Here is a 17541-nt window from a genome sequence, read left to right on the forward strand (position 1 = left end):
AGCTGTTTGCTGAATATTTTTAAGTCTCTCTGTTCTTTTAGAACACAAGCCTAATTTATCTGGCCTCTCAGTAACACTGTGATTACTGAGTTCTTGCTGTTGCCTTCTGCTCAATCTTTTTCATTTTGGAAAAACTGAATAAAACCAAGTATCACAATTTTAGGATGGCAATTAGCATTTGTTTCTGCATTTCATCTTTTTGAAGTCTCTACAGTGACTAAAACATTCTCATTTTTGGAGTTTAGCAATATGAGGAAAGCACAGAGCAGAAAGTTCTCAGGCTGATGAGTAGAAGTCCCTCCCTTATTCTTCCTTTCCTTGCATGCTCCAAGCCGAGGTTCTATAAAGTCTAACTATAATGTGACTTCTTCAACAAATATACTAGAGTGACTATATCCGAGTGAGTTGTTTCCCAGAGTGATCGACCTGGAGGACCATACATTTATTTCAGTAAAAACTGCCTTTGCTAATGTGATCAGAATTTTCATTTTGGATTGCTGATTTTATCTTTTGGCACGTTATTTTGACTGCTGTGTCATGGTAAATTTACATCTTTTAGGGATAAATTTGACTTTCAGAAGTGTTAACAAGTCAGCAAAAAAGGGAATAAGATGTCAGGGTGAAATGGGGTAATCTCTTTTTTAGACACATCTTAAATGTGAAGTAATGTGACTGATTTTCATTTTCTTGTGCAACTATACAGTGGCCCTTAACACTCTCCAAAAGAATTACTCCAAAAAATATTCACAAAGTGAGAACTTGGATAGAATAAGAGTGTAGAAGAGATGACCAAGTCCTCTGAAGAAGATTCATATGCTCATCGTAGCTTGTAGAAACATTCTCAGTGCTTGATATCAACCTTCAGTGCATCAGAATTTCCTGTAGAGCCAAGATAGATAGATGAGTAGACAGATGCATGCCTAGGCTTCATCCCATTCTTAACTAATCACAATCTTTGGGATTGAGGTCCAGGTGGGTATATTTTCAACAATTATATCAGAGCTTTTCTGAGAGCCGTCCCCTCCCCCCCAAATTGACCATTGCTTTAACTTCTATTTAATGTACTCCTTGGGGTGTAGACTTTGCTATTTCGTACATAATGTGATTTTTAAGTAGAACATACTTGCCTCTGTTAAGAGACATGCGTCTTATCTCACAGAAACAAAGAGGGGTGCCTGGCTGGCTCAGGTGGAAGGGCATGCGACTCTCAATCCAGGGTTGTGAGTTCAAGACCTACATGGGATATAGAGATTACTTAAATAAATAAAACTTAAAAAAAAAACCCAAAAAACAAAAGGGTATTCTTATGTCCTTCAAAAGAATCCTTTTTTATTGAGCTGCTGCTTCAAGCCATCTGTACTTTGCATACCATTTGTTACACGCAATTTATTTTTTTTTAAGTTTATTTATTTTGGGGGAGAGAGAGAGAGAGAGAGAGAGAGAGAGCGAGCGTGCGCACATGAGAGAGAGAGGGAAAGAGAATCCCAGGCAGGCTTTGTGCTGTGACTGTGGAGCCTGATTAGGGCTCAAACTCATGAACCATGAGATGATGAACTGAGTGGAAATCAAGAGTCAGATGCTTAACCGACTGAGCCACCCAGGCACCCCACAACTTACTACTTTTATCAGTCTCTCCCACTAGAATGAAAGCTCCATAAAGGCAAGGACCATGTCTGTTTTACTTTGCACTATGTCTGCAGCATAGTGGCTGACCCATCGCAGGTACTCCTCAAGAATAAATGAGTGGATCAGAAATAAATGTGCAAAGCTGATAAGCCATGATTTAAAGTAGACCTGAAGCTGAACTTGCTTGATATCCAAATATAATTCTATATATCACAACAAGTATTTATTGAATTGTGATTTGGAGTGCTAAACAGAGTCAGATGACTTAAACACAAATCCCAGCTCTGCCATTTACTTGAGCTTGTTACTTGACCTCTTATTGTAGGTTACCTCATTTGTAAGAAAAGATGGTTAATCTGAAGGATCCCTAGAGTTCTTTCTGTCCCTGAAAATTCTTTGATTCTAAGTGTCTGGTATTATGCCAGGCATGATAGCTGATTCCAAAAGAAGCCTTCTTAAGGACTTGTGTTAAGTTGTTTAAATGTATAGTTTACTAGTTAATTAGATGACTAGGGCTGAATTTCAAGTGAATTCCTGAGTCTATAGTCCCATCCATAGTCCCATGCCCAACGACAAGAATAAACACAGTAATATTAAGTGTTTTTAATAAGAACAGCATGCTAACTCCTTCCTACTCTGTAAGAAGGGAGTGTTTTTGTAGCTGTGAAATAGACAACTTTTCCCATGTGGCAGAGTGTTTTGTTGTGCTGACTGGGAAGAAGAAAAGTTAGGAGAGTGTGAAAAGAGAAAAAAAGCAAAGGCTGTACATTTTTAACAGTTTTTAAATCCTCTTCACTTCTCTCCCAGCACTTAGAACAAGAGAAACACGAACTAAGAAGACGATTTGAGAACCGAGAAGGGGAATGGGAAGGGCGCGTGTCAGAGCTGGAGAGTGATGTGAAACAACTTCAGGATGAGTTGGAGAGGCAGCAGGTTCATCTACGGGAAGCAGATCGAGAAAAAACACGGGCTGTCCAGGAATTATCAGAACAGAACCAGAGGTTATTGGATCAACTCAGCAGGGTAAGCCACAAGTTAAGAATTTATGGTATAAAATACTGAAAGTTGAAACCAAAGCTGCTGTACGATGTTGTTCATACATATGGTAAGAGTAAGTTTTTGTTGCCATTGGTGTTGATATCAACAAGTTGAATAATTTTCACCTATGGGAACGTCAGCTGTGTGAACTAGGAGTCAGGAACCAAAACCCTTACCTCTCATTAATCGGCTAAGAGACTTTGACAATCACTTAACTTGGGAGATTTTTCGTTTTTAAAATGAAAAGAGTTGTGCCTAATGATTTCTGACGTTTGGTATAGCTCTAAAAGTCTGTGATTCCTTTACCTAGAAAAAGTCTGTCATGGATGAAATTATGTTAATGAATTTGGTTCAGATATTAAATGGTGCCATCTTTAAACTGAAAAGCTTGGGGAAAATTAGAGCAAATGATTTTCAATGATGAAATGTGAATGTACATTTTTTCATATTATTTGAATATGAGAGGAGAAGTATATGTGTATCTGTATTTAAAATTTGTTCTTTTATATCCTAGCAAGTAAAAAATTCTCATGCCTTTATAGAATGGTGTTATGGAAGTATTAATTAACCAGGGTCAAGACTGAAATCATTGCAAAGAGGGAGTTTGAGGGCTGAATAGGTCCAAATCTAATTTATATACAGAACATACCTTTTTTACAAATGCAGGAATGTTATTAATGCCCTGGTCTCTAAATCCACCTACTTTTAAAAATTAAGAGTGGGATTTACTATGGTACTTCAGTCCTTCTTATGTGTTGAAAATAAAACTATTAACTCTTTAGTTATCAGAAGAAGAAAGAACTTCTAGTCTGATCTCATTGTGTAGGTCATGCTTTGATCTTTGGAAAAGGCTTAGCTAGAGCAGTACATGGAAAATTCTTGGCATTTCTACTAATTCGATGGGTAACACCGTATGAAGTCATTTAGTTTGTCATAGTTGGTTCCCATGGATACTCTGAGACGGGTCAAAACCTTCATGCCTCACTAGGAAATGTGAGGTAAATGCCACAACTAGGGAAAGATACAAGAAGGAGAGGCAGAGGAGAGAATGGAAGTAGGGAGGAAGGAGAGGGAGACAGGAAGGTAGAAAGAAGGGGAAAAAGAGATACCTAATAACTTGGAAAGTAGCTAGTTGCAGGAAATATTGACACGTGTGAAAGGTAAGAACCCACATGATAGGCAGAACTAAAGGTCTTGCCTTCCCATCTAGGAGATTAAATCAGTATTTGATTGACTGGAAAGAAAGAGTTGGACAGTTCTTCAAGAAGTCACTTCAAGGCCAGTTTAGTAACAGCATTTCTGACTCTGTTCTAAAACCTTTTGCAACAACTGAGAAGGGAATCTCTATCCTTGTAAGATTTTTAAGATTTTGAGTGTTCATTATTCATGAAAGATTAAGTTAACTGGACAGGCCTAGCCAGATTTATTTATTTATTCAACATTTATTTAATACTTATTTTGAGTGACTTCATGAAATCGAGCCCTGCATCAGGCTCTGTGCTGACAGTGACGAGCCTGCTTGGTATTCTCTCTCTCTCCCTCTCTCTCTCTGTTCCCTGCCCCCCGCCAAAACATAAAATAAATAAACATTAATACTTATTCTGAGCAAGTGTTTCTTACGGAAACCTATGAAAGGAATACAGCAAACCAAAACAATTAAAGGGGAAATTATCTCTTGGGAGTAAGTTCATGTTATAAAATAACATGAGCAGAAACGACTCAATTCTGCTTTCTGATCTGGTGAAAGATAGGTGGCCAAGAGAGATGAAGGAAGAAAGCAAATATTAAACACCATGTAGCAAAAGAGCAGTGAGCTTGGAATTTAGATGCATGTTGAATCTTGACCCTGCTTCTCATTGACTGGTTCACCTTGTTTTTGCCTCGCTTTTCTAATCTTTAAAATGGGGATAAAAATCTATACCTTATGCAAGTACTTTTGAAATGAAAATGAGGTAATGTGCCCGTGTTATGCTGCAGTATATGAAGGTAAGGATTTCAGTGTTAATGGTTGTTTTAATAAAGCAGTATATTTATAGTTGGGGTTCCTTTGCCTAGTTTCTCTGTAGAAAATCCTGATAAGCTGTTCCCAAAAGGATATAGGAGGATAACATTTCCACTAGATCTAGATTCTTGTTATCCTCTCTGGCCTTGAATGTAGGCCCTTGGTGAGTTGTGTGGCTTTTTTTCCCTTTCTCTTTTTAAGCAGGACAAGCCCCTGGGGTTTTCCATCAACAGCCATTTTAGATTGTATTTTATTATCATTTTATTAACTGGGTATTCAGGAACCAAAGGAGTTGAGTGCTTTGAAGTGAATTAAGATTCTCATGGGACAAGATAACAACCAGCAGAGGTAGCAGAAGGCCTTGCTTTTCTTGTGATGTCTATAACATGTCTTTATAAGCATGAAATGTATAATATTTAAAACTTAGTACAATACTTCTGTGATACTTTTGTCTGAAGTATTTTTTAAAGTTTATTTATTTATTTATTTATTTATTTAGTAATTTCTACACTCAGCATGGGGCTCGAACTCACAACCCCCAGACCAGGAGCTGCATGTTCTGACTGAGTCAGCCAGGCACCTCTGAAATATTTTTAAGTATATTTCTTTTGCTGCCACAGACTCCAAGGTTGTTATATATATTTTTTAATTATTTATTTATTTTTTAAGTTTGTTTATTTATTTTGACAGAGTTCGAACAGGGGAGGGGCTGAGAGAGAGGGAGAGAGAGAGAATTGCAAGCAGGCTTTGTAACTGTCAGTACAGAGTCTGACCCAGGGCTTGAACTCACAAGCTATGAGATCATGACCTGAGTTGAAATCGAGAGTTGGACGCTTAACCAATTAAGCCACCCAGGTGTCCTTTTCTTTCTTTCTTTTTTTTTTTTTTTTTTTAAATGTTTTTACTTTTTTTTTTTTTCATTTTTTTTTTTTCAACGTTTATTTATTTTTGGGACAGAGAGAGACAGAGTATGAACGGGGGAGGGGCAGAGAGAGAGGGAGACACAGAATTGGAAACAGGCTCCAGGCTCTGAGCCATCAGCCCAGAGCCCGATGCGGGGCTCGAACTCACGGACCGCGAGATCGTGACCTGGCTGAAGTCGGACGCTCAACCGACTGCGCCACCCAGGTGCCCCTCTTTCTTTCTTTTTTAATAACCGCTCTATTGAGATTAATTCATATACCATAACATTTACTTTTTAAAGGTATAAAAATTCATTGAGTTTTAGTATATTCACAAGGTTGTGGAACTCTGAACAGTATCTCTCTTTTTTTAATGTTTATTTTTGAGAGAAAGAGCATGAGCAGGGAGGGGCAGAGAAAGGGAGACACACAGAAACAGAAGCAGGCTCCAGGCTCTGAGCTGTCAGCACAGAGCCCAGTGTGGGGCTTGAACCCATGAACTGCAAGAACATGACCTAAGCCAAAGTCAGACACTTAACCGACTGAGCCACCTAGGGAACTTTGTCACCACTATCTAATTATAGAATATTTCACCCCCCCACCCCAAAAAAGAAATCCTATACCCATTAGTAGTCACTTTCCATTCCTCCTAACCCTCCCTATCCCGTGCCCTGACCCCCGGTAACCATTAACCTACTTTCTGTTTCTGTGGATTTGCCTATTCTGGATATTTCATATAAATGAAATCATACATGTATGATTCTTTGTGACTGACATCTTTCCCTTAGTGATGTTTCAAGGTTCATCTGCATTGTAGCATATATCAATAATACTTTATTTTTATGGCTGAAGAATATTCCATTGTACAGATATAACATTTTGTTTGTTCATTAGTTGATGGACATTTGGGTTGTTCCCACTTTTTGGCTGTTATGAATAAGTTTACCATAAACATTCATATACAAGTTTTTATGTGACCAAGGTTCTTTTCAGCTCTATAATAGGATGCTATGAGCATATATATCCCATGAGCTTCTGGGTCCTCATTATCATGAAGGAAGGAATAAGTATTGTTCTAATTTTATAGCTGGGAAAACTTGAGGGACAGAAAGGCACATGACTTGTTTAAGCCTTTTCTAATTCAAGACTTGTTAGGGTTCCTGTGCTTTACTTTCAGATTTCTAAGGCAGTAATTAAGGTCACAGGTTTTAGAGTCAGACAGCCCTGTGGCCAAAGACCAACTCTGCTATTTATGAGTTGGGGAAACATGAGAAAGTTTTTTCACTTTTTTAAACCTCAGTTTCCTTCTTTATAAAATGGAAACAATTATATTATCACTATTACCTGATACTGTTAGGAGGAGCAAATGAGATAATATATGTAATCTCTAACCATGGTGTTTAGCATATTGTAAGTGCTCAATAAATGGTAGCATGGTTTATAATTATCATGTCTTCTTCATGTAGATAGTGTTTCTGTATCTAGTCAAACTTTGATTCTCTAACCTGAGAGAAGAAGAATCTGAAGTGTCCCCAGCATATATTAGTGTTTGAAAATGTTGTGTCTTGCAGTTAAATTTCTATTCAAAAATATTTGAGTAAAAGTGATCTTTCTAGGAATTGAGTCAGATTTGTTCTATGGCATCTTGTATCCCCTAGATACTGCTTCAGATACCCTGGGGATACCTTTATTCCAGTTTATTTGTTCATTTGGACAAAATGCCCTCTAAATTCTCTTCTAGCTTCTAAAATTCTGTGAGACTTATTTTTGTGAAACTCAAGCTGACCTATTTGGAGAAAGTGTAATTCACTTTCTGAGTTAGAAAGTGACACCATGTGGGAATGCAGGCTGGTGCAGCCACTCTGGAAAACAGTATGGAGGTTCCTCAAAAAACTAAAAAATAGAACTACCCTATGACCCAGCAATTGCACTACTAGGTATTTATCTAATGGATACAGGTGTGCTGTTTCGAAGGGACACATGCACCCCCATGTTTATAGCAGCACTATCAACAATAGCCAAAGTATGGAAAGAGCCCAAATGTCCATCGATGGATGAATGGATAAAGAAGATGTGGTGTATATGTGTGTGTGTGTGTGTGTGTGTATATATATATATATATATACATATATATATATATATATACACAATGGAGTATTCCTTGGCAATCAAAAAGAATGAAATCTTGCCATTTGCAACTACATGGATGGAACTGGAGGGTATTATGCTAAATGAAATTAGAGAAAGACAAAAATCACATGACTTCACTCATATGAGGACATTAAGAGACAAAACAGATGAACATAAGGGAAGGGAAACAAAAAGGATATAAAAACACGGAGTGAACAAAACAGAAGAGACTCATAAATATGGAAAATAAACTGAGGGTTACTGGAGGGGTTGTGGGAGGGGGGATGGGCTAAATGGGTAAGGGGCACTAAGGAATCTCCTGAAATCATTGTTGGGCACTATATGCTAACTAATTTGGATGTAAATTTAAAAAGAAAACAAGTTAATAAAAAAAAAAAAAGGAAAGTAACACTATGATGGCATTGACAGTGGGGTTTAATAGGATATGTTAGACATTTATCATCCTACCTCAAAAGTGGAAAGATGGGGTGCCTGGGTAGCTCAGTCGGTTAAGTGTCTAACTCTTGATCTCAGCTCAGGTCTTAATCTCAGGGTCGTGAGTTCAAGCTCTGCAGGTGTGGAGTCCACTTAAAAAAAAAAAAAATGGAGGGATGCCTGGGTGTCTCAGTTGGTTGAGCATCCAACTTCAGCTCAGGTCATGATCTTGCAGTTTGTGAGTTTGAGCCTTGCACCTGACTCTCTGCTCTCTGCTCATCAGCACAGAACCCGCTTTGGATACTCTGTCCCCGCACCTGCCCTCCCCCTACTCCTCACCCCTCTCAAAAATGAATAAACTTTTTTTTTTTTTTTTTTTTAAAGTGGAAAGAATACAGTGGGCCTTGCTTTCGGGAAAAGGAGAGGTGAAACATGGGCCATACTACATAAAACTTAGAGGTTTTGGGGGGCATCTTGGTGGCTCGGTTGGTTAAGTGTCCAACTTCACATCAGGTTGTGATCTCACAGTTTGTGAGTTTGAGTCCTTCATCAGGCTCCGTGCTGACAGCTCAGAGCCTAGAACCTGCTTCGGATTCTGGGTCACCCTCTCTCTCTGCCCCACCCCTGCTTGCACTCTGTCTCTCAAAAATGAAAAAATGTTAAAAAAAACAAAACAAAACAACTTAGAGGCTTTTTGAGAATCCTTTTTTTTTTTTTTTTTTTTTTTTTTTTTTTATTATTTTGAGAGAGAGCAGGCAGGGAAGGGGCAGAGAGAGGGAGAGACAGAAAGACAGAATCCCAAGCAGGCTCTGTGCTGTCAGCATGGAGCCTGACATGGGGCTCAGACTCACCAACAGTGTAATCATGACCTGAGCCAAAAGCAAGAGTCAGATGCTTAACCAACTGAGCCATCCAGGTGCCCTGAGAATCCTGATAAATACAAAATACAGTACTTTTCACTGGCATTACAGCAGAATCCTCCCAGAACCCCCAAATGATTTTTCTCCCCAACAGTAGTAGTGAAGATAATAGAGTTCTAATTAGTGTTAGAGTCCTGAAGTGATCATTCACTAATTTAACCTGCTACAGCTTATACCATATTTTAGGTGCTGTAGAAACTTCTTATAGTTTGCATGTACAGCATCAAGCCAAAACAGTGATTTGAACAGTGTAGAAATAGTCTTATTCACAATAATAATAATGTCAGTAATAATAAGCTTCTCATTTAGCCTTTTCAGCCTTCAGAAGTTGACATATTTTCTTCTTTTTATTAAAACTTTTTAAATGTTTTTATTTATTTTTGAGAGAGAAGATAGAGCATGAGCAGGGGTGGGGTAGAGACAGAGGGAGACACAGAATCCGAAGCAGGCTCCAGACTCCTAGCTGTCAGCACAGAGCCCAACACAGGGCTCCAACTCATAAACCTCGAGATCATGACCTGAGCTGAAGTCATACATTTAACTGATTGAGCCCCCAGGCGCCCCAACATAAGATATTTTCAAAACGAATCTCAGTAGTGTTAGAAATTTCAGTAAAAGAAGGCATTTTCACAGTTTGTACTAATAAAGCACTGCTCATACGTCCTTGTAAAACACTAAGGTCAGATAAGCACTTGTTGACCAAAGAATGGGAAAAATTATTGATTTCTCCTTAAAAAGGGGGGTGGGAGGTTAAAATTTCCTAGGGACTTCTAAAGTTTACTTCCCCAAAATACATAGCTCTAGAGTTTATAGAAACTGGCTGGGAAATGCTCTTACACTTTTTCCCTGCAGTTTTGTACATGAAATAGTCACACCTTTTTCCCCCTCCTTCCCTAACTCCTCATCCTACCAGCAGCAGAACCATATGCTTAATCCTAATCCCATTTTCTCTAGTAGGGGTCAGGGTTTCAGACTGCAGGACCGAATGTATACAGTCTTAGTGATTGTTTATTATGCATTGGGTTACAATTTTTGGATAATTATGTAGATATTTGCATTTTCCATTTATAAAACCATGACATACTTCACACAGAAAACTGCAGAGAGTAATATAAATCCAACTTTGTAAAATATTAACATTTTGTCATATTCAGATTTTTTAAAGAGATAAAACATTGATACATTTGAGGGTTTCATGTCAGTCCTCTCCACTTTTCCGTTACTCTTCTACCTATTCATGTGTTTATACTACACACGTGTGTGCATGTATGTCAACATATATATTCCATTATATATACTATATCCATTAATATTGTATAATAACATTTTTCCATGTTTCAAACAATAAACGGCAGCATCATTCTCACAGATAATGTTCACATCATTCTGTACTTCATTCTTTTGGCTCAATATTATGTTTAAGGGATTGACATATTAATAAATATAGTTCTAGTTCATTTATTTCAACTGTTTATTATTTGGGCAAATATAGTACAATATACTTATTCTTTTATTGATAAACCTTTAAGTTCCTAATTTTTCATTACTGCACACTTTCCTGCAGTGACTATTCTTGTGCACATATATTTGTGTTAATCTGGTAAACCTAGGAGTGGAATTGCTTGGTCCAAGAGTAAAGACCTCTTCAAAAAAAAAAAAAAAAGAGTAAAGACCTCTTCAACTCCATGAGATGTTGTCAAATTACTCTCCAAAACTGTTGTACAAATTTACATTCTTAGCGTGCAATGTGTGTGAGAGCCAGTATGTGTGATTGTTCTCATCTTCACCAACACTTGGTGTTGGTTTTAAAAATCAGTCTCCAGGCACCTGAGTGGCTCAGTCAGTTGGGCGTCTGATTCTTGATCTCAGTGCAGGTCTTGATCTTAGGGTTGTGGGTTCAAGCCCCACATTGGGCTCCACGTTGGGTATGGAGCCTACTTAAAAAAAAAAAATTAGTCTCATGTATCTGAAATGGTATTTTTATTGTTTTTTTTTAATTTTTATTTTAATTTTGATTTCATGAATTGCTAGTGAGGTTGGGCATCTTTTGTTTTTATGTTTATTGTGAATTGCCTGTTTGTATCTTTCACTGTTTTCTTACTGGTGTGTAAGCATATTTTAACATGTTCTTGATGCTGTTAAATTTTCACTTTGTTTATGGAGTCTTTTACTAAACAGAAGTGTGTACTTTCATTGAAGTCAAATTTATTAATCATTTCTTTTATGATTTGTTCTTTTGTGTTTTGATTTGTCCTATTCTCCCAAGTCCTAGAGATATTTTCCCATGCTAATTACAAAAACTTAAGCTTGTTTTTTACATTTAGATATTTAATCTATCTAGAACTTATTTTATAGTGTGATATAGCATAGGAAACCAGTTATGTTTTCTATACTGATTCTGTCTCAGTGCTGTTTATTTCCCCACGGATTTCTAATAATATATGTATTTTTGTAATGAAAAAAAATCCTACTATTTATTCTTGAATGAAGAGCCAAGATAACTTAAAATAGAAATTTCAGAAGGTTTTAGAAAACTGTATTAGGTGGCTAGGGCTGCTATAACAAAGTGGATGGCTTAGACAGCAGAAATGTATTATCTTGTGGTTCTAGAGGCTGGAGGTCCAAAATCAAGGTGTCTTACGGGTTGATTCCTTTTTATTAAAAAAAAATTTTTGGGGGGGGGGGGGGGCGCCTGGGTGGTGCAGTCAGTTAAGCGTTCGACTTCAGCCAGGTCACGATCTCGCGGTCCGTGAGTTCGAGCCCCGCGTCAGGCTCTGGGCTGATGGCTCGGAGCCTGGAGCCTGTTTCCGATTCTGTGTCTCCCTCTCTCTCTGCCCCTCCCCTGTTCATGCTCTGTCTCTCTCTGTCCCAAAAACAAATAAAAAACGTTGAACAAAAAAAAATAAAAAAAAATTTTTTTTAATGTTTATTTATTTATTTTTGAGAGAGAGAGACAGAGCAGGAGCAGGGGAGGAGCAGAGAGAGAGGGAGACACAGAATCGGAAACAGGCTCCAGGCTCTGAGCTGTCCATACAGAGCCCGACGTGGGGCTCGAACTCACAAGCCATGAGATCATGACCTGAGCTGAAGCCGGACGCTCAACCGACTGAGCCACCCAGGCACCCCAGGTCGATTCCTTTTTAGAGCTAGAAAGGAAGGGTCTGTTCCAGATCTTGTTCCCTGGCTTGTAGATGGCTGCCTTCTCCTTATGTCTCTTTCCTCTATATGTAATTCTCTCGGTTTTCAAATTTCCTCTCCTTATAAGAACAACATATTGGATTGGGGCCCAGCATAATAACCACTTTTTAATTTGATTACCACTGTAAAGACTTTGTCTCCAAAAAGGTCACATTCTGAGGTACTGGAGTTTGGACTTCAACATAGGGATTTTGACCCATAACAACGATTTTGAGCTGTTTTTTGCCAGAAGGTCCCACTCTTGGATGTTAGTGTTGTCTGTGGGAAGTGTTCACAGTGGTTCCACTTTCCTTGGAGGTTCCATACATTCAATAACATATTTACACACTAAAGGTACATATGCCTATGACCATATGACTAAGGGCTGCCATGACCAGTGGGAAGAGATTTCAAATATTTAATTGCATTCTTTGAAAAAGTCCCAGATCCACCTTCCCCGCTGCTTCTCCTTTAATGATTAACTGGCTTTCTATTCTTTTGAGTAAAATAGTGAGTTATTTATTTATTTATTTATTTACTTATTTATTTAAGACCTCCTTTAATTTCAGCATTCAGTAAATATTTATTGAGCAAGGCACAAGGGGATACAGTGGGGGAACATAAGACATATGATATGTGAAGCTACTAGGAAGAGGTATATAAATAACTAAACAAATCCACAAGATAACTATAGGTTGTGGTAGGTACTGTGAAGGATGATGTGATGGTAAATGACCAGAAAGAAGAGAGCAACTTTAGAAAGAGTAGGTAGGAAGGAGGTAACATTTGAGGTGAGACCTGCGGGGTGAAGAGTCAGCCATAGAAGAGATGGAAGAACAGTGTTCTTTGATGGGTACTGTTAGATTGTAAACGCTTTGGGAGCAGGGACTGTGTGTACACACACACACACACACACACACACACACACACACACACAGATAAGCAGGTATCTAGCAGAGTGGCCATTCAATAAAAGATAGGTGGTTGTGTGTTTGTCGTTAAATGACAAGCTAAGGTACCTAATAAAGAAATATTTAGAACTATAACTTTCTGAAAAATATACTGCCCCTTCATGCACTCTGTGGAAGGGCACTCTTGACTGTTTCAAATACATTCTTAGACTGTATCTGTTCTGTTTAGAAACCAGTGGTCAAAGAGACCATGGATGTCAACACTATGACAGGCAAGCTACAGATAATGGTGACTCAGTTGCCTAGAGATCTAGTGTTGTCTTCATAGATTCTCCTTCTGGAATTGCATAAAAACCCAATCTTCATGAACTGAGGAGAGTGACTACAGAATGGACAGAGTTTTGGGGTACTGACCTAAAGCTGCAAGTACTTTTTGTGTTATGCTGTGACTTCTCCAGCAGTCTGTATGTTGGTCAGTTTCTGAGTGACTGGCCCTGTGGTCCTCTGGCCTTCCTGATGGAGATGGAAATCAGCATTTCAACTTTTACTGAAAAACTTTTTTCGTGGGAGGATTGGCCGTCATTTGGGGTTGGGTATCATTATGACTCCCACTCTGCCTCACAGGGTACATACACTCTGGACAAAAAAACTCTCTGCCTCCAACTATCTTGTCATCTTATCTGTTCTTAGAGCCCAAAATGGTCTGTAGTGTGGAGAAGGAGTCAGAGGTTCCCCTTTGGAAAGATGATAGTGACTGCTTTTGAACAGAGTCCCATGAGGGTCTATAGTTGCTCTGTGTGCAGCCCTGGATGCTAAACTCGTGAGAATTCACCTTAAAAGTCATTATTTTTCCCCTTATTTGTTTCAGTATTGTGCTATATCTTAACTTTTATTTTGACACGGCCCTCCCTGTTGGTCCTTTCCCCCCTCATTGCAGCTCTATAAGTATCTCTAACAAACCTCTCCCTTCTTCCTCACAACCAGAATTATAGTCATGTGTCTAGTCAGTATGGCTTTGGGTATTACTATCTACTTGTGTCAAAAAGAGAAGCTATATTGGGGGCAGTATATAAAAAGGGCTGTTCCAAAAGCTGGGTGAAGAGAAAAAGGGTTGTTACTATAGAATCACAGGTAAGGCAGGGGACAAAAAGAATTTAACAGGAAGTTAGGCCTAGGTCTGAGGCCAGGAGAAATCAAAGCCTGCATTTTAAACTGGAAGGGTTTAGGCCAAGAGATCCTGGAGGAATAGTCTGAAGATTGGTGATAAAGAGGTTGAAATAAAGGAACAAAGATTCACTTGTAGTTTAAGTGAAGCCAGGCAGTTTGAAATCTATGTCTATTAAAACTTTGCATCCAGTGAGGTATTCTTTTCTGAAACTTGGTTTCTATAGCTAGGATAGGGGTGGCTTCTTAAGGAACAAAGCCTCACTGAATATTTTTTTTTACAAGATACTGAAGATTCTATTTTTGCCTTTGCCTGAAGTTTCCACTCATAGGTTTTTCATTAAAAAATTTATAGAGTGTTTTTTTTCCCTGATGGCAAAAAGAACTCACGTTTCATTGTAAAGTAAAATTTAGACAATATAGATGTTTGATATAAACAGTGAAAATCCCCCATGATCCTCTGTTAAAGGAAATACTAATAACAGTTTGGTGTTAATATATTTGTATTTTTCCATATGTCACACATAACTTTTCTATTTTTGCTTTTTTTTTTAAAAAAACAAAATGTTAAGGGCGCCTGGGTGGCGCAGTCGGTTAAGCGTCCGACTTCAGCCAGGTCACGATCTCGCGGTCTGTGAGTTCGAGCCCCGCGTCAGGCTCTGGGCTGATGGCTCAGAGCCTGGAGCCTGTTTCCGATTCTGTGTCTCCCTCTCTCTCTGCCCCTCCCCCGTTCATGCTCTGTCTCTCTCTGTCCCAAAAATAAATAAACGTTAAAAAAAAAAAAAAACAAAAAAAAACAACAAAATGTTAATTTTTTTATGTATTGTATCTTGGCTTTTTTTTCATATTTTTAATGGTTGTATATAGTACTCCATGTTCAAAAGGCCATACCATAGTTAGTGTTAACCATTTTGTATTGAAAACCATGTGCATTGGTTACAGTGTTTTAGTTACAAACACAGCTGCAGTGAACATCCTTGTGTACATATCTTGGTACTCTTATATCAGCCTTTCCCTGGGTTGAATTCCTATAAGTGAGGTATCTAGGTCAAAAGGTGTGTACATTTAAATTTTTAATAGATATTATCATCGTGCCCTCCAAAAATGTTTTCACAGTTTTATTCTCCCTAACATTTATCTTTATTAGGCTGAAAAACCTATCATTCTTCACACATAAGTAGTAAAACTGTATGGTCCTTAAAGAAAATGGAGGTAATGTTCATCACAAAATTGAGGATAATGGTTACCTGAGGAGTGTGAAGGGGAGAGGGTTGTCATCAGGAAAAAAAGTGCTTGGGGAGGTGGCCTCTGGGATAGTCTACTTCTTGGCCTTGGTAGTAATTAAGTGGATGTTTGCTTTACAATTACTTATTAAACAGTGTATATATGTTTTGTGTATTTATCTTTATATGTATTTGGTAATAAAAAGAAAAAGTCATTCAACAAATATTTATGATGTATACCTACTATGTATGAAGGAACTGTTCTGTGTAACAGAGATACTGCAGTGAACAAGATAAATTTCCCTGTTCTGAGATAATGTAGGAGATTGATGGTAAAGAAAGAAATACATAAATAATACAAGTCAGAAGTGGTAAGTGCTATAATCACATATAGCCAGGCAAAGGGGAGAAAGTGGTAGCTGTAGGGACAACTCAATTTTGGATAGGGCTGTTGAGAAGGAACCTTTGAAGGGACGAGATTTGAATAGGCACCTAATAGATTAAAAAGAAGTGAAAGAATATTCCAGGCATTTAAAAGCCTAGGAATGAATGGAAAGCAGGTTGATGTGACTGGGGTGTAGTCAGTTTGGGAAGAGTGTGGGAGATGAGGTCAGAGGGACAGTCAGTGGCTAGATTATGTAGGGCCTTACTAAGCCATGATACAGATTTGGGATCTTATTCAGTGTGCTGCAAAGCCAGTGATCTGTTTTTGGCAGGGGAGCATCATGATGTGATTGAGAACTGTTGTTAATTTTTTTTAAATGTTTATTTTTGAGAGAGAGAGAAAGAGAGCGCAAGTGGGTGAGGGGCAGAGAGAGAGGGAGACACAGAATCCGAAGCAGTCTCCTGGCTCTGAGCTGTCAGCACAAAGCCCGACGCGGGGTTTGAACCCACAAATCGCGAGATCATGACCTGAGCCAAAGGTGGACGCTTAACCGACTAAGCCACCCAGGCTCCCCGATAACTGTTTTTAAAAGATTATGTTAGCTGCTGCAGGAAAATGGATTGTAGGGCCTGGGTGGAAGCACAGAGATCAGTGAAGGACTTTCCAAGAGGAGAGTTGATGGTAGTGTTGATTATGGAGGTGGTGAGAAGGGTTATATTGGGCGTGTGTTTTGAAGGTAGAAATTTTGAGTGAAATCTCCCATCTGAGCTCTCTGAGTTTGAGATTCTGTTCTGGTACCTTTTGTTGGGTGTCACCTAAGAATTTATACACTCAGAGTGACTGGAGCTGTATTCAGATGAGTGCCAGCTCCCCCTCCCTGACCTTTGCCCTCTGTGATGCCCCATCTTCTCACCCACCCCCACACTCTCTGTTCCCAGAAGAGCCACTCTTCTGAGCTGGTGTCTGAGATGGCACATGTGGGAGGAAGTTGGTGCAAACAGGTGCTTTGTTTGTTTCCTGCCTGTTGGGAGCTATATTCCTCAGTCTGCCTCTAACATCTTCCACACACACAAAGAATACAGTGTGCATACTAGCTGGAGCTAATCTTCCCTGAAAAGACTAATTTTCCTCTGAAGAGTAAACAGATCCTTGTTCTTTAAACAGCCCATTTGGGATTTGCAGCTCTGCATCTGGCACACTTCTCGAAGCAAATTTTTCCCTGGTTTCCTTCTCAGGGTTAAAGGCTTTTAAGTAGTTGCCATTAGTGTCACGGTCGCTCTGCTGCTGGTGGGTGACATGTAGCCATCCTTGCTTCTAGAGCACTTTACAGTGAACAGCTGCTCATCAAAAGTAGTTTTAATTGCTGAATGGGCTTTTGTACCTTTTAGGGTGGGGGATGTCTTGCTTGTTTTCTTCTTTAAAAACAAATTTTTTTTTTACATTTATTAATTTTTTGAGAGACATAGAGACACAGAGCACAAGTTGGGGAGGGGCAGAGAGAGAAGGAGTCACAGACCCCGAAGCAGGCTCCAGGCTCCGAGCTGTCAGCACAGAGGCCGACGTGGGGCTTGAACTTACAAACAGTGAGATCATGGCCTGAGCCAAAGCTGGACACCCAACCAACTGAG

General features: G+C 38.9%; 1 protein-coding gene across 3 annotated transcripts in view; it reads left to right on the forward strand.

The window, feature by feature from the left end:
• Positions 1 to 17541, forward strand: part of BICDL1 (BICD family like cargo adaptor 1) — a 105289-nt gene that overhangs the window by 5812 nt on the left and 81936 nt on the right. For all 3 annotated transcript variants that reach the window (XM_047827680.1, XM_047827679.1, XM_047827681.1), the window contains exon 2: positions 2434 to 2649. In XM_047827680.1, coding sequence (XP_047683636.1) covers positions 2434 to 2649 — 216 coding nt within the window. The remainder of the gene's footprint in view (positions 1 to 2433; positions 2650 to 17541) is intronic.

This window comes from Prionailurus viverrinus, chromosome D3 (assembly GCF_022837055.1).
Source record: "Prionailurus viverrinus isolate Anna chromosome D3, UM_Priviv_1.0, whole genome shotgun sequence".
Taxonomy (NCBI): domain Eukaryota; kingdom Metazoa; phylum Chordata; class Mammalia; order Carnivora; family Felidae; genus Prionailurus; species Prionailurus viverrinus.